Raw genomic sequence first — 21,687 nt, 5'->3', positions numbered from 1 at the left:
ATTCCCTGCAGCAATGCAACCACTTTAAGGAGGCAATGGCCTAGTGGTATTATCGTCACATTGTAAATCCAAACAACCAGGTAATGTTCTGGGGGCTTGAGTTTGAATCCTACCATAGCAGATGGTAGAAGTTGAATTCAATAAAGTAAAATCCAAAACTAAGAGTTCTAATGACTATGAAAGCATTGCTGATTGTCAGAAAAAACCCATTTGGTTCACTAATACCCTCTAGGAAAGGAAACTGCCATCCTTACCTGGTCTGACCTATATGTGACTGCAGACCCACAGCAGTGTGGTTGACTCTTAACTGCTCTCTGGACCATTAGGGATGGGGAATAAATGCTGGCCTAGACAGCAATGCCCTCATCTCAAATGATGAATTAAAAAAACTGGAGGAGTATTTGGCTACACCTCAGTAATTTGTTGGAGTTAGTTCATTCATTGATACAGACAGATCGGAAACTAAAAGATTTAACATCACAATAACATTGGAAATGTAATGCTTATTACTTATGTAATGCTTCATTTAAGACCTCTAGTTGGCATTTCCTGACATTCAGGACACTTGCCAGTGCAGAAAGTAGTGAATTTTGGGGGTAGTTTTGGGAATCTCTAAACATCAAGTTGCTAAAACTCAACAATAGCTACATTTTTACAGCTGATATGTCACTTCCTTCTAACAAATGTTCAGCACAGAGTCCTTGTTGAGGTTCTTGATATTCAAGTACATTTTAAGAGCAGATTACTGCAGATGCTGGAATCTATACTGAAAACAAAAATAAAATGCTAGAAATCATAATGGGTCAGGCAGCATTCTTGGAGAGAGAGCAAACTAAAGTTTCAAATCCGGATAACTCAATTTCTGATGAAGAGTCATCTAGCCTTGAAATGTAAGCTTGCTCTCACTCCATGGTTGCTGCATGACCCATTGTGATTTCCAGAAATTTTGTTTCAAGTAAATTTCGTTTCCTATAGTATTACTTCTCAACTTCTTTTAATGTTTAATTATCATTGTGCAATCAACCATACTCATTACACATCTGATACAGGTTTGTATCAACAATAGCACAACTATATTTTATATGTTCAATTGTTCATTCAAAACGTTATTGAGGAAGTAGCTGTTTATTTCTTCATCTTACCTTCTTAGCTCTTTGTTGGTTACGTTATCAATTTCGTATATCCAACTACTTCCATCTTGCTTCTTAATTTGTACCACCAACAGACCCTCATATAAAACCATGTCATCAGGTGCAAAGATCACAGGGATATCCAGCTTTCCTTTTGGGGGTAGTAATAGACCTGTTCATTTGAACAACAGGTAGAGTCTAAGCATATACTGTTAAGAAATTTCACATTCTATAGACTAGAAATGTATAATTCACCTATAGCAATTTCAGATTTGCTATCTAATTTTAAATACAATACAATAAATGACTTGGCAGAACAAGGTGCTGACTGAAAGAAAGTTGACAAACCATGGAGATGAATCTGTTAATGTACAATTTATTGCAGAGACAAATTACATAATGGCACAGATTTATAAATCTGCCCTAACAAATTTGCAATGCTGTTAAATAGCTCAGGGTTTTTTTTGTGTCTTGAGCTACGTAGCAAAAACAGGAATACAAAAGCACTTAAAATAACTCTGAACTCTATGCAAATGATTATCTTTTATGTCCAGGATCATTAATATCCCATAGAAAACACGAGGATGAAAAGTTCTGAAGGATGGATGAGTCAAAGGCAAATACTGTGCATTATAAAGTATGTTGTGCTCAGTTGCACAAAACAGGTCTCAATCTCATTTGCAGTAGGCTTTGAATCAACCCATGCCTTAAATAAATGAGCTATCATTTTGTGGTTAAGAAAATAGCAAATATTTGTTTAACATATCAATTGAACAACAGGATTCCATCAGATCCATACCACGTATTCAAGAATAAGTTAATTTAATAAAATTGACATTCTCTTAGATAGACTGAACAGCTATTCATTAAAATTCTCCTATAACAATGTAAGTCTGAGTGGTGATTGTTAGTGTATCTGATAAAAAGTTACTTTTTCCAAACTTATCACAAACCAGAAGAATACTTCATCTTTGGTTCTGCTACAATTGTTTATAAACACCTTGAAAATCTTCATTGTTCACTTACTTCTTTTCATTGAACAGATTCAATCTTCCCAAATATAGTTTACGAGAAGCTCACACTATTGAAGAGTTCAGAGGGATTGCAAGTTTTGGAAGGAGATTGTAATTCTCATGTGAGTAACTGAAATCTTAGAACATGGAGAGTACCAATTTGGGTATTGTAAGTCTTGAGGAATTGCAGGCTGAACAGACATACATGGGCCCCTGTGGTGAGGGTTGTGATGGTGTTGGTGGTGGTTGGAGTGAGGATACATAGTTAGTGGCTTAGAGGAGAGCAGTCAACATTCATGGAGGAGTCGTTTGAGAAATGGTGCTGCAGCATGATGTGAGTGCGGATGGGCCAGAGGGACATCAGCATTTGTGAATTCTGGGCTTGATTCAGAAATCTTGGGAGGAAGCAAAGCTGGGGATAGTGGAACTAAAAACAGTAAGAATTGGGGTTCACAAATCTGTAAGTTACATTTCAGTTACATGTGATTTGTAGAATTGATTTGCCCATCTACAATCTGTGGTGGTTCTGAATGCTTTGGGAAAAATTCATGTTGAAATAGTGTTACAAACATAATTTAATCTCTTTCCAGGTTTTTTCCCTGCTTCAGACCTGGGAAAAGAACAGTGCTTTTCAGTCCTTACCCAATTCAAAGTCTGATGAGGTTGTGCAAGTACCTTAAAAAAGCTGCTGAAAGACACAGCTTCTATGTCAGGGCAGCTATGTTTGGACAGCTTGTGATTAGAAACCCAAAAGGTGAATGTTACTAAAGCACAAAAATAATACAGGATTTTCAATCAAATCAGTAAGTAAACTATTAATTGTGACATTTCACCTTACTTTCCCACTCTCAATCTGTACCAGAAAGACAGTTATACACGAATTACAATTTCAGCTATGAAGGGAGGCTGGATAATTTTGGGTTGTGTTGTTTGGAGAAGAGGAGGTTGAGAGGATACCTGATTGAGGTGAATAAGATTTTGAAGGGCCATGGATATAGTGAATACAAACTTGCTGTTTCCATTAGTTGAAAGGTCAATACCAAAAGTCATAATTTTTAAAGTGAAAGGCAGAAGGTTTAGAGGCAATTTAAGGAAGATCCCCTGGCCTGGTTCTCACCTGTGCTGAATTTCAAGCTGTGTAAAATTATCTTTTAAAACACAAATATAACATATATTTCGAAAAAGATTAGTGTGTACTATCTTTGAAGGAATGGAGGAAAATAAACAAGAACCAAATATATGGAGAGAGAATAAGTTAGAGAGATGCTATGTTTTGGGGGAGATTTAAGTAATTTTCCTGAATGGGGCTTTCTGGTTACTTTATAAAGATTTAATTATATCAAATAGGTAATGTCTAAAATACAGTCAAATTCAGGAGTCGTTCCATAACAGAGCAGAGAGGTTGTGATTAGTGATTGCTGTCAAATGAAATGGTCTAAATGTTTCAATGTTTAATAGCTCAAAACAAAACTCTAGGCAAGAAAAGTGTTTTTTTTAAGAGCAAGGACAGTTCTACAATAGATGACAGGAAGACAGATAGTATCAATTCAGATTTTCGATGTTCTTAGACTTCTTATTTGACAGTAGTTTCTAGTTCACAAGAAAAAAGACAAAAAAACTCTCTGATGATTCAGTTCATGGCAAATGCTTCAATGTGACTATGAAGGAATATATCCAGAAATGAGATCATTTTGTGGTGGTAAGTGCACACCTTCAAAAAGAAATCTTTGCAGCAATACTCCCAGCTGTTGCCATGGCATATGTACAAATCACAGCAGGCTGTGGTTTTATTTGAAAGGTTATGGCAGTCTACTTTTGTTGAGAAAGAGAGAGAGGATCCTGGAAAAGAGTCAAGCAATCTGAGAAATCGTAAGAAGACACTCAGAAACAATGTGAGTCACACAAAAGAATAGTGAAAAGAGACAGGGACACTTAAAGTGGGGAAAAAAGCAGGAAAAATGTTTAAATCTTATTCTTAACCAGCCCTGACCTTCACCCCAGACCACTGCCACCATTGCAGCCAGACCAAATCTGTACAGAGCAAAGTTACTTTGGGTGCTCGAATGGTGTGTGCCACTCACCAAAGAAATAAGGCTGGAGAGTGAACATCAAAATCTTGTTCCATGGCTGGAGATCACGACGAATAGTTTGCTCCTCAGTTTGTAGAAACATCAAAGTTGACATTCTCAATGTAAAGGTTGGGATAAGATAGTTAGATATACTGCAGGGTGCGGGGGCCCAGCAAATTTATTTTGCATTGTTCCCTAATGAATAATTTGTTGCAATCCCATTAATTCTGCAATAATTACCTTTATAACTTGTTCCTTATGGCACTCTTCTTTATGTTGCTGCTACTGTTTGAAGCATTTTCAATGGTTGTTCTTCTACTGTTGTTCTGGTATTGCCTCAATTGCACTTTTTAGCAATGCGCTGCCATTGGTTTTTGTGGAGCTCTGACTGCTGTTGTTTTTTATTTGTTCAGTTCCGTTCTTCTCCTCACAATCATTTCCAAGGCATTGACTATATCGGCACTGAAGATCTTCCCTCTCGGGGCTTCAATTCCTATATTTTCAATTCTCTCTTTGATACTGAAACTCACACAACTCCATTTTCACATCTAACCCAAGATTCACAAAGATAATCATTTCAGCTCAGCTCGCTGAATGGAACCAACTAATTCCTTTCTCAATTCTACATTTTCTCCCTTTGTCCAGTCTCCTCCCACTGACATCACTCTTCCAATACATTCAATCATTTGAATAGTTTCTGCTTTTCTTACCCCAAGAATGTTCTCTACACCATAAATATCCATAATCTTCACACCTTCATCCTACTAAAGGATGGCCTCCGGACTCTTTGCTTCTTTCTTAAATTGAGGCTCAACCAGATTCCATACAGCACTTCCCTTAACTATTTAACTCAATATATTGTTGTAATGAACAACTTCCCTTGAATTCCAATCACTTTCTCTAAATTGAAGGTTTGCTAAGTGAGCACATACAATTCCTAGCTATATCAAACAAAAACAAAATATGCAAATGCTGGAAATCCAAAAATAAATATGTAAAATTGAGGTCTGACAACATGTGTCTGAGCTATGATGTTTTTTGTGAGCTGTGTGGGACAGTTTCATTCCAGTCCTACTTGGCTCCCTCCCTCATCCATTTTCCCAATATATTAATCATTGTATCTGAGCTGTTTCCTGATTTCACCTGAACCAAAAAATGTTATCAACCCCACTTGCAATTTCAGTTTTTCCCTTGACTTCTCTTTCAAAAAAAGGCAGAATAAGCTGGCCACAGTGATCTTATCTTTCAGCAGGGTTCAGGTAAAATTCTTTGTGCTGTCTAAAATGGTAAAATGCTTCATAACTGAAGTTGGCTTTACACTGTGGGTTGGCTTTCTGGGATAGCCAAGATGAGAAGAAAGAATAAATTCTTATGAGCAATATTCCAGAGTTTAAAAGTATGCATTCCAGGAATGTATTGACTGAAGATGACTGGAGTAAAGATGCTAGCCACATCTATGGTAAACTACAAGTCGACAACAATAGGAAAACTGGAGGAAATTTTAAGGAAACATTTGCGTGTGTAGCTACTAAGGACCAGTTATCCTTAGTAGCCACACACGCAGATGACAGGCAACATGAGTTCGACTGGGACAACACTACTATTATAGGACATGCCAAACAAAGAACAGCCAGGGAATTCCTAGAGGCATGGCACTCACCCACAGAGTCTATCAACAAACACATCGACCTGGACCCAATATACTGACCACTGCAGCGGACAGCTGGAACTGACAACCGGAAGTGGCAGAGACAAACCACTATAAATGCCAGAAGAAACAACACAGAAACGCTTCACAGGAGGCTCCCAAGCACTGAGGATGTCACCTAGACATGGGACGAAACGTCTGCAACACAAATTCCAGCTCGGCAAACAGAACCACAACAATGGCTTTAGCAATTTAGTTATGCATTTGTGCTTCACAGGCATGGGTTAATTAAACATCAAACTAAACTAAATGTCTGGGCCAAGCTACTTTTCCCATCCTGAAATATGACATGCAGTGCAAAATTTAATCAAATCACTTCTTTCCAACACTTGCTTTGCATCAGGACTCTCAAGTAGTTCATTACTGCATGATTGTCAAGAATAGTTTCAAGCTTTCTTTTGATTTCTGATTCTTCATCTGTTCCAGCTGGATTTGAAATTTTTTTACCATTTTTCTTTTCCAACAGAAAAAACACCCAGAAATAATCTGTTACAATATTGATATACCAACATACAAACTATTTATATTAAATCAGTTTTCTACTCTCTTAACAAAGGGATCAAACCATTAAATTAATATTCAACAAATATATTCATGTTCATTTGTTAATATACTACAGCATAATTTCCAGATTTAAGATTGGTAATATTTCCTTTATCATCCATGAATTGATTGCCTTTTAATGACTTCCATAATGGTTGGGATTTTATCAGCACAAGTATGTCTTTCCATGTGAAGTCCATGTTACAATATGACAATGATGTTTTTTTTCTCTCTGTTAGATCGGCTAGTTTCCTTCCTGAAAACAAGTCCAAAAACATTCATGCAAAACTCCTGCAATATCAAGTTTGATGTACTGATCAATGTGCCGAGATGGCTGAAAACTCTCTATTGCTAGGACCTTTCTCTCAACTCTCAAATAGCCAACATTTTAGGGAAGGAAAAAGAAAACACCTTAAAAGACATTCTGAAGATGTACTTGAAGCATGACAGCACAGACTTGAATGATTGGGAGCGGCTTGTTATAAATTCTTCAGAAAGCTGATCCATAAAGCTGTACCATGCCTGCTATTGCAAAGATTTAATAATGAAACCATCTGACTTCAGAGAAGGAAAGAAAAAGAAGCAAATCCTACAGTCAGGGTCACACTACCTTGCGAGAGATCCCTGTCCTTTGTGCTCAAAGATTGTGGATTACCAAATGGTCTATTTGGTCACATTGAGACCCATAGTAACGGTTTGCCACCTTGAATAGATATCCTCAAACACAGGAAAGCCAATTTCGACAGCACCTTGCATAACAAGCCAACTTGTCTGTGCTCTCAGTATCAATTTATCCAAAAACATTTACTAGTCATATCTTACTTGCAATAAATCCCACTCAAATATTATTTCTTTCCTCATTAGTTTTCACTGGTTCTCTATTCCCTATTCTTCAAATTCAAGATCTTATGGTTTGTTTTCCAATTTATCCACAGCCTCCCTAACCCACCTCAAACAACTTTTCCAGTTCTTTAGCAACAAGGATTTGAATCTTAATTCTGGAACTTCAATGTTCTTTTCTATGGTTCATCAAAATCTATCTTTGACCATTTCTATGCTGTGACAGTAACTCAAAAGCTTTGAACGGTGGCAATTTTTACCTTTCCTAAAGTATCTATTTTAGGGATAGATTTTAAATGTGTTGTGTTAAACAGACTTCTTAAACATCACATGAATGCACTGTAACAACCCACATGGTTATATAATTTTGATCATGATAAATGTTATCACTGTTAGGCTTCACCAAAAGGTATTATGAAGATCAGAGTTTGTGGATGTTTTTCACATATTAGTTAGCATCTAGTGTGCATCACAATTGTAAATTATAAAGACTCAATATTCTAAACTTTCTCATTTCTAATGGTTCTCCTAAGCTGACAGATGATAGATAATTTGATAATTTTTTTAAACATGGGCCAGCTGTCAATTCTCTTATGCCCATCACAATGTGAGATTCCATCAATTCAGCAATAGGCTCAATCTTCCATTCCCCCAACGAATCATCCATACAAGAATGTGTTGTCAGGTATTTCACAGTTATGACATTGTAATTTATATCTAAAACTTGCAAAAAATGTAGGTACTCCAATATTTGACAACCCAAAATAGGTTTTATTATAGCCTGACAACTCTGTTAAAAATAATTATGTTGCTCCAACATTCCTCAATACGACATGCATTCTAAGTCATAATTTGACAACCAATAAATGAAAAAAATGAAATTCTCTTTGCAGTATTATCACTTTGCAAGCAGGATTTTGTCATTCCAAAACAGTGAGGAGAAAGTGAGGTCTGCAGATGCTGGAGATCAAAGTTGAAACTTTATTGCTGGAACAGCACAGCAGGTCAGGCAGCATCCAGGGAACAGGAGATTCGACGTTTCGGGCACAGGCCCTGAAGAAGGGCCTGTGCCCGAAACGTCAAATCTCCTGTTCCCTGGATGCTGCCTGACCTGCTGTGCTGTTCCAGCAATAAAGTTTCAACATTCCAAAACAGTATCAAGTTTAGCTGCCGGAAAACCTTTTTAAGTCTTTTGTTTATTGATACTTCTGTGAGTGAGAGGTTTTATAAGATGATTATCTTTTAAAACACCTCTTTGAATTTAAGGAAAAATGGAGTGGAGAGGGACATGCAACCTTCTATTAGTTCTACCCAACGATAAGCCTTTGTGACCTTGTTGCCACTAAGGCAGGGGTCAAAGGACAGGTCCTAGTAAAAGTAAAGTATCAGCTTTTAAACCTGGAAATAAATAAAAGGAACAGCTGGCTTTGATGTCTGTCAGCTTGCAGTCAAATTCACAGCCATGGTTTGGATGGGAGTAAGAATTGTTTTATTAAGCCTCGATGCTAGAAGTCAGTTTGGGGACAGTCAGAAGACTGAAGAAATGACTTTCAACAGACACTAGGAATTATTAAATTGGGAAGAAACACTCCTGTCAGAACCAAGAAACCACTTTGGACAATTTCCTGTAAAGATTACCAAGTGCTTCAGAGGGCATGCTGTAACATATATATGGAGAAAGTGATGACTGTAGATGCTGGAGATCAGAGCTGAAAAGTGTATTGCTGGAAAAGCGCAGCAGGTCAGGCAGCATCCAAGGAGCCGGAGAATCGACGTTTCGGGCATAAGTCCTTCTTCAGGAATGAAGAAGGGCTTATGCCCGAAACGTCGATTCTCCTGCTCCTTGGATGCTGCCTGACCTGCTGCGCTTTTCCAGCAACACATTTTTCAGCTCTGTAACATGTATATGTCATGTGCGTTCTTCTGCCAAGTTAGGATACCCATTCTGTAGTTCAGCGTATTCATTGCTTAATACGTAGTGTTTAGACAATGTTGATTTTAGGATGTTGCAGTAAAATGTGAAATCTTGTTGCAAGGTCCTTTACTTTAGTCACTGGGAATTTAAATCTCTTATGTTTTCAATCTCTGAATGTGGGGTTTTTGCAAGATATGAATCCAGAGGCAAGAAAATAAATATAAAGGAATTTGGCATATTTGAATACATCTGATTTCACATTTATTTTTGCTGTATTCTTTGAAAAATCAGCACGGCTACTTCTGTTGGTTAACCATCTCTGAAGAAAGGCAATTTGCTTGCAATAGTTGACAAAGTTTAGTTTGAAAGTGGTGAAACAGAGTTAGAAGTAGAAACTTAAATAAGTGAAGGTTACTGATGTATCAGCTTAACCTCTGAATCTTGAGAAGAAAATGGTGAATACTATGGATACTGGAAATCTGAAATTAAAACAAAGTGCTGGAGAAACGTATCATCTGTAAAGAGAGAAAAACAGAGTTAACATTTTGGGGTGAAAGAATCTTTTTCAGAACACCTGAGCCTGGAGATGAAAATGCTGAGTCTGATAGCACTCAGGTTGAGTTTTTTAAATTCCAATTATAAATGAAGTAACTTGAGCTGAAAGAGATGAAGGCAACAACTAAATTCACGAGAAAGAGAGATGGGTAGAAAAAAATGAATTTGAGATAGTAAAGCAAATGTGAAAACTTGTTCTTGAATTCCAAAGGGCAAAAGACCAGGAAAACCCCAAGTTTGAAAGAGAAAGCGAAAAAGATCAATGAGAAACTAGAACAAGAAAATTTAGAGAAAAATATTTGAAATTGACAAAAAAATCTTAAATTACATGAATGGAGGGGTTGGCAGGAAAACTTAATGTAAACTCAGATGTAACTTTTTGTTTTGAATTGACACTTTGTACCTCATTTTGTGAGGAAGGAGTTGAAACGTATAATGCATGATTTTAGGAAATTGCTTCAAAGATATAATGACTTCTGGAAAGTTGAATGGTTTTACTGCAAAACGCATTTGGTGGAAAGGCATTAGAAGAGTCCTCATCTCCATCAGACAAACCATTTAGTGATTATCATACAGAGAAAATGATTATTTTTATTGCCTCTGAGTTAGTTCTGCAAACTTGCGGCAAAAGTCTAGAAATCAAAGGAAGCAGTAGAATCACACTTTTGTGGAATTTATGAGAAAAAAGGAAATGATATTTGATAGGAAATACGGGTCTATTGAGATTGAATGAGATTTTGAAAATCTTAGAATGATAATACTCATGGAAGAATTTAAAATTGGTATCCCTTTTGAGATACAGTTAATAAAGTTTCCAAAACAAAGTCAGCTATTGTAATGGCTAATGATTACGAATGGTCGCAAAAACATGTGAATAGCAGTAAGCCTTTGTTTACAAACTCACACAGAAATTTGATAATCATCAGAATTATAGTTAGAGTGAGGAAATTAGCAGCATAGATCAACAATCAAAGCACTGAAAATGGAGGAGTTACAAGCTCAGAGATGAAATATCATTATTCTTATCTGCTAAAGCATGGAAACAAAATTATTATTCTTAGAGAAATTGCTGATGATGGCTGATGGCAGCAATCTCCCTCTGGAAGGTTCATATTATAAAAAGATATTAATGAGTATTAATGGAGGATGTTTAACTCGATAAAGTTAATTTGAAATGTGGTTACATTTCCAGTATTGCAGTTATGTGGACTGTGATTACGTTATTCATTAAAGATGTTGAATTTCTGTTAGGAAATTATCTAGCTGGCTATAAGGAGTGTAACTTTACCATTTCAGTTAAAGCATTTTGTCGAGTAAGATTCATGGTGTCTGGTCAACCATGGCTTGCAGCAACTATCTCTAGAAATCTTCTGCTCTTCACTTAATTACTAATGCATCCAGACTCTTCAGGGCCCAGCATGTGGATTTTACATGGCAAGAAAGTCAGAAGTTTTTGCCACTGCCTGCACATTGTGGCATTTCTACCATTAATGCCAGTTGTAAACCCTAGATGCACACAACTTTGGTTGCTGCAAACCAGGAATTAGATTAGATTAGATTCCCTACAGTATGGAAACAGGCCCTTCGGCCCAACAAGTCCACACCGACCCTTCGAAGAGTAACCCACCCAGACCCATTCCCCTACCCTATATTTACCCCTGACTAATGTACCTAACACTATGGACAATTTTGTGTGGCCAATTCACCCGACCTGCACATCTTTAGATTGTGGGATTAAACCAGATCACCCAGAGGAAACCCAGGCAGACATGGAGAGAATGTGCAAACTCGACGCAGACAGTTGCCCAAGGAGGAAATCAAACCTGAGTCCCTGGCGCTTTGAGGCAGCAGTGCTAACCACTGAGCCACCGTGTCACCGTATTGCCCCTCACAGTGTGATACTTAACCATTATCATTGAGGATATAGCCCATGAAGAAAAACATATATCCTGTTTTGCAGACATGGACCTGGAGGTGTTGATGAACTGGGTGGTGCAGAGGTGGACAGTATTTTTTTCACTGATATTGTAAGAGACCGTGCCACTAGACATAGCCATAATGGATCCAGATAACAGCCCAGGTCAGTACTTTGTCCAAAGATTAGAAGAAACACCCAGCAGTGCAGAAGAATGTCAAATAACTTTCTGTATTGTGCAATGGTAAGTGCCTTCCATCTTCTGTCTGCTACCTTACACTCACAAAACCACCATTGTGTTAACTGAGCCACTGCAAAGGCAACTCACTAAGGCTCGTAAGTTACAACTCTCATATTGCTTCCCTCATGACCACTCAATAGCTCTCACCAATCTCATCCTCCCAAATTAAAAACCTTTCCAGTTCTCTGCACTCAGTGGGAACATAACTGGAGGCATAACTGGGAAGTTTGCAGACACTAAAGTTGGCTGGTTAGGTGGTAATGAAGAGAATGGCAGTCAACTGCAGGATGACATTAATGGCTTGATTGAGTGAGCAGAGAAATAACAAATGGAATTAAAGAGAAGTGTGAGGTAATGCATTTGGGACGGGCAAACAAAGCAAGACAACACAAAATAATCAGGGGAGTATTGAAAGGGATGGAAGAAGTGAGATATCTTGAAGTACATGTTCACAGCGCCTTAAAGGTAGCTGGACAGATAGATAAGGTACTAAAGAAGGCAAAAGAGATACTTTCTTAGATAAAGTATTTAATATAAAAGCAGAGATGTAAAGCTGGAAATATACAAGATACCAATTAGACCACAGCTGGAGTTTTGTGGACAGTTCTGGTCACCACCTTACAGAAAGGACATAATTGTCCTTGAGAGAGAACAGAGGAAACTTACAAGAATGTTACCAAGATTTGAAAATTACAGCTCTGATGAAAGATCGGATAAGCTAGGGTTATTATCCTCAGAACAGAGGAGGCAGAGATGCACGAAACATTGAAGGTGCAGAGGACAGGCAAGATCTGTTTAATGGTAGAAGTATTAGAGAGGACATGAGGAAAATCATTTTCGGCAGAGAGCATAGGTGACTGGAGTTCATTGCCCAGTTTGGTGGTTGAGGGGGGAGCCTCAGCTCATTTAAAAGGAAAATGGATATTCACCTGAAATGCTGTAACCTGCAAGACTGTAGACCAGGTGCACGGAAATGGGATTAAAATGGGCAGCTAGCCTAGTCAGCTGGTACAAACGCAATGGATGGAATCACTTGGTGAGTGGGAAGACAATAAGTGAATATAAAAAAATTTGTGAATGAGCTAAAAGGAAGATCAGGAGTTTTTGACTAGTTACCAGCATAATCTTAAAGTTGTTAAAATGTCTAAAGTAGATTTTATTCAACAGAAGAATGAAGAATTTGCCTACCAAGAGGCATTGTCAAACCCACACCTTCTGGTCAACAATAAAAACAGAAGTTGCTAGAAAAGCTCAGCAGGTCTAGCAGCCTCTGTGAAGAGAAATCAAAGTTAATGTTTCAGGTCCAGTGACCCTTCCTCAGAACTCAACTTCTGATAATGAACTGAAAACTTAAGTAATGGGAATGAACTAAAAGATAAAAGTTGTCCTCTTTAACTGCAGGCTTAGGACAATTCTGATGTGTGATTGATTAGAGTCATAGAGATGTACAACACAGAAACAGAAGCTTCAGTTCAACTCATCCATGCTGACCAGATGTCCTAAATTAATTTAGTCCCATTTACCAGCACTTGGCCCATATCTCTCTAAACCCTTCCTATTCATATACACATCCAGATGCCTTTTAAATGTTATAATTGTACCACCCTCCACCATTTCATCTGGCAGCTCATTCCATATACGCACCATCCTCTGCATGAAAACGTTGCCCCTTGGGTCACTTTTAAATCTTTCCCTTCTCACCCTAAACCTATGCCCTCTAGTTCTGGACTCCCCCACCCAGGAGAAAGACCTTGGCTGTTCACCCTATCTATATCCTTTGTGATTTTATAAACTTCTGTAAGGTCAGCCCTCAGCCTCCAACACTCCAGGGAAAATAACCCCAGCCTATTCAGCCTCTTCCTATAGCTCAAACCCTCCAACATTGGCAACATCCATGAAAATGCTTTCTGACCCCTTTCAAATTTGACAACATCTTTCCTATAGCGGGGAGACCAAAATTGAATCCAGTATTTCAAAAGTGGCCTAACCAATGTCCTGTACAACCACAACATGACGTCCCAATTCCTATTCTCTTGAGACTTTCTTTTCAGATTTGTACACTCAAATACCTGCAAAAGATCATGGAGACCAGGTACTAACACTGGGAAGCAGTGGTTCAAATATCGTGTTGAATGGTGAAAACCCTTTTGAAAACGTCGTTCTTGCCAAGATTAACCCATCTAAAAAAAAATACAATATTCTAACCTAGGATATAGGAAACTGTCAAAAGATGTGGAATGAGAAAGAAGATTTACTGTGATGAACAATGGAAAATAAAACCATCAGTAGTAAAATGAACTCTCATCTTCAAGGGACAAGTTCTAAAACTCATGCAACTGAACTCTAAATGTCACATGCAGTTGTTATTACAGGATTACAAGGCAAGGTTTTATAATGAAATAGGACAGGAGAAGACAGAATATTTCTTATATTTTAATGAGTAACTTTGGTTTTAAGGTATTAGAAATATTATACTTTAATAGTGCTGTAGAAAGTTGTCATTGTAGTAATTTTTCAGTTTCATGAGTGAGCTGCTATGAGCACAGGCCAACTATTTAACTGTACTTTTTAAAATTCAGGATCGATTGATTTGTCGAGAGGGTCATGGAAACTCGTACTAGTTTTGCCCAGTGATAAACCTATCTACCTTGGTTGCTATGGGGTTTCAGGAAGTCCTGTTGAAAATCAATTGCCAGTTTTCACACCAAAGCACCAAGAAAGGAATCGTTTGCCTTGCTTGCTCACAGATAGGAGAAAGTGAGGTCTGCAGATGCTGGAGATCAGAGCTGAAAATGTGTTGCTGGAAAAGCGCAGCAGGTCAGGCAGCATCCAGGGAACAGGAGAATCGATGTTTCGGGCATAAGCCCTTCTTCAGGAATGAGGAAAGTTTGTCCAGCAGGCTAAGATAAAAGGTCGGGAGGAGGGACTTGTGGGAGGGGCGTCGGAAATGTGATAGGTGGAAAGAGGTCAAGGTGAGGGTGATAGGTCAGACTGGGGTGACCTCTCCGCCCCCACCCCAGTCTGACCTATCACCCTCATTCTTCCTGACCTCTCCGCCCCCACCCCAGTCTGACCTATCACCCTCATTCTTCCTGACCTCTCCGCCCCCACCCCAGTCTGACCTATCACCCTCATTCTTCCTGACCTCTCCGCCCCCACCCCAGTCTGACCTATCACCCTCACCTTGACCTCTTTCCACCTATCACATTTCCGACCCCCCTCCCCCAATTCCCTCCTCCCGACCCTTTATCTTAGCCTGCTGGACAAACTTTTCTCATTCCTGAAGAAGGGCTTATGCCCGAAACGTCGATTCTCCTGTTCCCTGGATGCTGCCTGACCTGCTGCGCTTTTCCAGCAACACATTTTCAACACTCACAGATAGTCAGATTCAGAGGTCTTGGAGGTGAGAGCAAGATGGTTCAGGGATTTGCAGAAGTATGAAATAAATTACTTTTGAAGGACGTTATGACTCAGTGAAATGTGCAGAAGCAAGCCATATGGAAGCTGGGACTAATTTTAGAATACTTCTTGTTAAGATTAAAATTCTGTAGTAAAGTGCAAATAATGCATAAGCATAATGTGGGATTTTAGTCATGTGAAGAAGGGGTAGGCGTCTTTTCAGCAATTTCTGTGTTAGTTGCCTGATGTTTAGTTAATGTTGAGTTTAGTTTGTTCGCTTGTACCTTGCTATGAGCTAAAGTCACCATTGTCCTATGCAGACCATAGGGTTGCTCATTAGAGAGAGACCACCAGTGATGTTTTAACCTGAGAATCACCATGCCTCAGGCAAGGGAAGAGGTTGAAAGAAAAAAATGACTTTCATGGTAACCTCAGCCAATGCAGGAGTTGAATTCACACTGTTGGTATTGCAAACCATCCATCCTGCCAGCTCAGCTAACCAACACCCTACTATAACTTCCTTCTAATAATAGCTTCTAACCTTTTCCCTGTGACAGATGATAAGCTAACTGTATTTCCTGTTTTCTGTCTCTTGCCTTTTTTGAATAAAGTAATCATACTTGCTCTCTTCTAATCTAATGTCACATCCCAAATCAAGGGGATTTTGGAAATTTAAAACCAATTCATCAGTTATCTCACGAGCCACTAACAATTGTCAGCCTACAGTTTCAACAATTTATTCAGTACCCCGTCTCTGGTGATTGCAATTTTCCTGGCCGCCTCATCCTTCCATTTCCGGATTTATTATCGCTTCTGGAACGTTTTAATGTCGTACTATGTTTAACATTTCCAAATCATCACAAATTTTGAGGCCATTTCTTGGAATTTTCTTACTTGCTAGAATGCATCCATTCTGTGTATTCAAATTGTAAGTGAGAGGTACTGTATCTCTATTAACCTATCCTTAATCTATTTCGCTAATTCATTTCAGCCAGCTCTGCCCTTAGAATAACCTTATTTAAATTTAAAGCAAAAGTCTTGGACCCACACATCTCTCCCTCAAAGTGAACATAAATTTTAATCACATTATGGTCACTGCTACCAAAGGGCAACTTCACTGAGATGATTAATTGCACAATATAAGATCTATTAGTCCATTCTCTGATTGGCTCAAAACATGTTTGTACAAATAAGTACCCCAAAAACATTCTATGAGTCCTCATTTAGGTAATCTTTTGCCCACAAGTCTTCTCTATGTAGATCTAAATGTCGATCCCATGATTACTGCTGTGCCTTTATGAAAAACTCTAATTATTTCTTCCTTTATGCTCCACCCAACTATATAGTTACTGTTAAGAGGCCCGTTCACCACTCCCTGAACTAACTTCTTGCCGTTATCATTTCTTATTTTGACACAACTATTTCCACATCTGGATTTCCTGAACTTGAGTACCTTTTACCTTTTCCTGTCAATAACTAGCATCACCATCCCTTCACCTTTCACCGTTTGTCATTCGTGAATTTCCTTACCCTTCAAGATTCAGATTCAATTCCACATCAAACTTTTTTAAAAACTTACCTTTTCACTTCATCTATTTCAGTTTGATGAATGACTGCCCTTTGGAACAAAGAATTTTGGCGAGTTTCTCCCTTCTTCAAGTGTTGCAGTGTCTATGGTTCAGACTCCAGCTCAAATTCTGATCTGAAGCTGCTTGAACTTTGCACACACTTGCTGCAGATGTGTTCGCTCTGGATCAAACTGGTATCCAAGAACTCACCCTTGTTGCAACCGTGATACGTAACCTGACCTATCATCCTTGATGTGTTCTAAGCAGCTGTTAAATTATTTTGTTCAACTGGATATTTAGTTATGACTTTACATATTTTACTGGCCTTACCAGAAGTTGCTGCACAATGTTGAATCTTTGGAAATAGAACAGACCTCAATCAATTATCACATAACTAGCTTCTTTTCCTGCAGCAGAGTAAGAATCAATTGCTGAGGCTGAAAACAATTTAGGAAAAGCAAAGGCAATAGAACATTTCTTTCCCTTCCTCCCCTCACCATATTTAATCACTTCTTTGGCGCCATATTCTAAGTTGCACTCAAGTCCCTCCACAGATGCTGCCAGACATGTTTGGTTTCTCCAGCACTCAGTGTTCTTATTTCCAATATCCAGTATCCAGCATAATTTGCTCTTTATCTTTTTTGAAACCTATGGATGCATGTTCCCTACAAGACAGTCTTGAAAAGATGTTAAGGATCACCTTGACGAGCTGTCACCTGTATGACAACTTCCACTGCAGTATTAGCGCTATGGATGTCCAAGACAAAGATCACCTTCGTCCCTGCGAAACTGAGCATTCCAGCGAACGGGAGAATACAGCTGCAGCGCCAGGTCTCTCATACCAGCCTGCAGCCACAGCTATACTCCAGCTCACGAAATATTTTTTCTCCTCACCAGTCATTACCTCAAACCTGCACAATTACCATTTCAGAACAACCTAAACTCAATCTAAAATATTCATGCCCACAATTCCAAATAGGGAGATACCAATAAATCAGCTTAATTTCAGCAGAAATCCCAGCAGTTCTCAGCTATTAGAGCATTTATTCTACACATATTAGATTCCATTTAGGGTTTAAATTGCTTTTCATTTTACAGCTAAGATTTTTATTACCATATTCTGGAAAGGTCACCACGGGAAATAACATGAGATTGGCCTAAGAGGGGCATAATCAAGCTATGCTCTGATCCAACTGCTTTCAATGATAACATAGGAAGGTTGGCTATAGAGCACAAGTACCAGAAACTTGCTAGTCTCTGGAGATCACTGAGTATGATTCACAATTTTCATTGAATGTTGGAAAACTGCTGAAGGGAAGAAATTGTATTCAGGAGAATAATTAAGTTTGCATTTAGAATCCACATCTGTACAGATTCTCTTGGAGCAATCATGGGGTTGGAAAGCTAACCACCAGAATTCCAGTCCAAAACATTGCCTTAGAAGATCTCATTCCTTCATGCAGTCATTTTTGTTTCAGTCAGATTCTCATGGAGCTGAATGCAATTTGTGGCATGGAGAAAGTGGAGTTGGTGGGGAAATAGGGGTATTTAGGGTATAGGGAGTATGGAGGTATGTGAATGCAGGAGAGGGAGCGAGGGGTATGGACATGGGGAATGGGATGGGGGTACAGGACACAAACATGTGGGAGGGCTGGGGTATTGGGGTGTGAAAAGGGATTGTGGGGAGAGGAGGTATCTGAGCTCATTTCCTTCCATTGTTGAAAAGAGCACTCAGTTCTGACATTAGAGCTGAAATTCACAAGGACTTTGAGCATGCTGTGAAGTATGGTTGAATGTTTTTCCACATAGTGAAGGACAAAGAGCCATTTCAAACACAAAGGAAATCTAATCCAAAATATCAAAAATAACATTCAAGCTATATTGTATAGCATTTATCTTTTTCTTCTAATTTCTGATTGAAATCCTACTTAAGTCGTCATGTTATCCATTTTTGACAAGAATAAATTAAACTATTTATTTTTTGTTAGCATTATTTAATTCAACCTGCACAGAAAATATTTTGGCAAGGAATCCTATACTTATATAATCTTGTTTTTCTCTTGTTTATTTCCTCAATGTCCCTTTGCTTCACTTGTTCTTCTTTCACTCATTCTGTCATGTTTTCCCTAATTTTCAGAATTCACAAGTTCAGATTCCAACTCCATAATGAAATAGCCACTGAATTCTTTGATAGTGTTTGTCAAGATCACATAATAAATACACAGAAAGAAACCATCATCAATCCATAATGATCCCACACTCTTCACCACAAAATCCAACTGTTTCTGAAATTAGCATACTCATACATTCATGCATGTAGAACAGAAATGTTTAACATGAGTAATCATTGCCATTTGTTATGAAATTACAAAAGTGACAGCCAGGAAAATACTTGTTGATAAATTAAGCCAACTCCATAGCTTGATGGCTGGACCATCATTGCCAAACACTTCCTCCCTACCCTGACTTTAATCATCGCTATGCCATCCACACCCCCCCCCCCCCCCCCCCCCCCAGCTATGTAAACTCTTGAGGAAGTTGGAAATTCCAAATCCAAACACTATAAAATTCCTCTCCAATTCCAAAAAAAACTATAAGACTATCATCCTTCAGATGATCAAAACCAAGATCAGGTTGAAGTCATGCCCAACTTGAATTGTTCCATCAGTAGTGGCTATGCAATTTAATTGTCAAGGACCTTAGCTCTGGAATTCCTTTCCTAAATTTCTCTAGTTGTATTCCTTAAAATATGTCTTGTTTACTAAGCATTTGATCATTTACCTGAATATCTCAGAATACAGTTCAGTAACAAATTTTGTTTGATAACCATTCTATGAAGCATCTTTGGGTGTTTTACAACATTAAAGGTGTTACATGAATACTTGTTGTTATACCCATGTTTACACCATTATGCAAGATCACAATCTTTATCAAAGAAACTTAGTAATAATTTTAAAAGTTCAATAGATTAATAAAAACTCCATTGAAGTTTTTATAGATATTTGGACAATTCAAACTTTAGTTGTCCTTGGGAAAATACACATTTTCAATGTACGATAACCCTGTAATAATAAACATATGTACTCTGGTTTACGTAGGACTTGAACATAGAACATAAGAAGTAGAAACAAAGAGTAGGATGTTCATCCATTAAGACTACTCTGGTATTCTACAAGATCATTCAGTTAAATTTGACATAGCACATTATACCAACAAACGATTATAATCAAACCTGTGTGAAATATGACAGTGCCAAAACTATAACAATAAAGCTAAACATGCAAAAATGTTTTAAATTTGCATAATTAACAGAACAGCTAGTTTTATGATTTTTGGTTCATGCTGGAAGACTTCCATATGCATGGAGTTTTGCTTTTTCAATATTATAGCTTGACACAGAGTGCTGCTACTTAACAAATAGATACACAATTAAATAATTTCAGATGCCATGTATGAAGCGCATGTAGATTTGAAAATTACAATATTTGCTCTGCTGTTGGAAGACTTGGCCATTCATTACCTTGATTTTGCTTCAGTGGAATGCAGAAAACAGACTCTTTGTTTGAGCATTGTAGCAGATCTGAAGGACACTGATGGTGCATGACCTGTTCACTACCTGAACAAATGCAGATTAGAGATTAAAAAGCTTTTACAATTCACCTTCATTTCAAAGAAAAGAATCAATGACACTAATGTATTTTCTTCTCTTATATCACACCAAAATTAGCTATAAATTAGCATACGGTGGAATATTTTACAATGCAAGTCAGAATTCTAGACAGAATACTTTATTTAGAAAGAAAAGAAAACCAGTTATTCTGCAATCTTCCAGGTTGACAAAAGATGTGTGATATTTGGTCCAATTGAAAATACATGTGCAATCCATATTTGAATAATTGAATTGAATATAAGCATTTCTGCAATATTGTCAATGTAAAAACAGAAATGGTTATTTTTTAATGATGTTTCTGCACAAATGAATTATTTTGTGCTTCTAAATCAACATAATTACGTTTACCTCTTTATTTATTATTCAAATTAGATGTGCAATGACCTCAATAATATTTGTAGCATTTTTATCATGACCTTGCCAACTAACAAAAAAAGTAACATTGTGAGTATGTTGTATCATTGTTAATGAATATTTAAAAAATCCAGTTCCCACATGGCTTAGTTCTTTCAAGAATTGTTTCCAGCTCTTAATTACATTTGTAATAAGAAATATTGACAAAAATCCAAACATAGTCCTTTGGAATTTGGGGAAATGAATATGATTCAGAATGGCTTTGGATTAAAGTCATTCCTTGCAATACTTTCAGAATGGAGATTCTGTGACACAGTGGATAGCACAATGTCAAAAGCATTAATTCCAAACCCAGGATTTGATGGTCAAGTCCATCCAATGAATTTATGTTCATAACACAGCCAAATGGATTGAGTATCATCGTGTAAATTCTTCTAATACATGGCAATGACAGGCAGTAAAAATGGGAGAGACTCCTAGTCAGCCATGTGATGAAAAAAAATTGGACTTTCTACCAATACCCATAGCTCCAGGCTATAATATGCATACAAGAAAATAAAGGTAAAACACTGTAGCTGTAAGAATCTGAAAGAAAATAGGATGTCCTGGAGAAACTCAGTAGGTATGGCAACATCTGTGGAGAGAAAAATAGGGTTAATGTTTCAAGTCTGAAGACTATTGATTCCAAAGAAGAGTGAATTCATACTCAAAACATTGTGTGTTTCTTTGAAATTTCTTCACCATCTATTGATGCTTAAATGTAAAGC

At 37.8% G+C, this 21,687-nt stretch overlaps 1 protein-coding gene across 1 annotated transcript in view; it reads right to left on the bottom strand.

Moving 5' to 3' along the window:
* Positions 1-21,687, bottom strand: part of LOC122555067 (cilia- and flagella-associated protein 47-like) — a 451,312-nt gene that overhangs the window by 48,486 nt on the left and 381,139 nt on the right. The window contains exons 58-59 of the mRNA XM_043700727.1: positions 20,417-20,512; positions 1,143-1,302 (exon numbers count right to left, since the gene is read on the bottom strand). Of these exons, the coding sequence (XP_043556662.1) occupies positions 1,143-1,302; positions 20,417-20,512 (256 nt within the window). The remainder of the gene's footprint in view (positions 1-1,142; positions 1,303-20,416; positions 20,513-21,687) is intronic.

This window comes from Chiloscyllium plagiosum, chromosome 12 (assembly GCF_004010195.1).
Source record: "Chiloscyllium plagiosum isolate BGI_BamShark_2017 chromosome 12, ASM401019v2, whole genome shotgun sequence".
NCBI classification, from domain to species: Eukaryota; Metazoa; Chordata; class Chondrichthyes; order Orectolobiformes; family Hemiscylliidae; genus Chiloscyllium; species Chiloscyllium plagiosum.
This window is presented reverse-complemented; position numbering and strand designations above follow the sequence as displayed.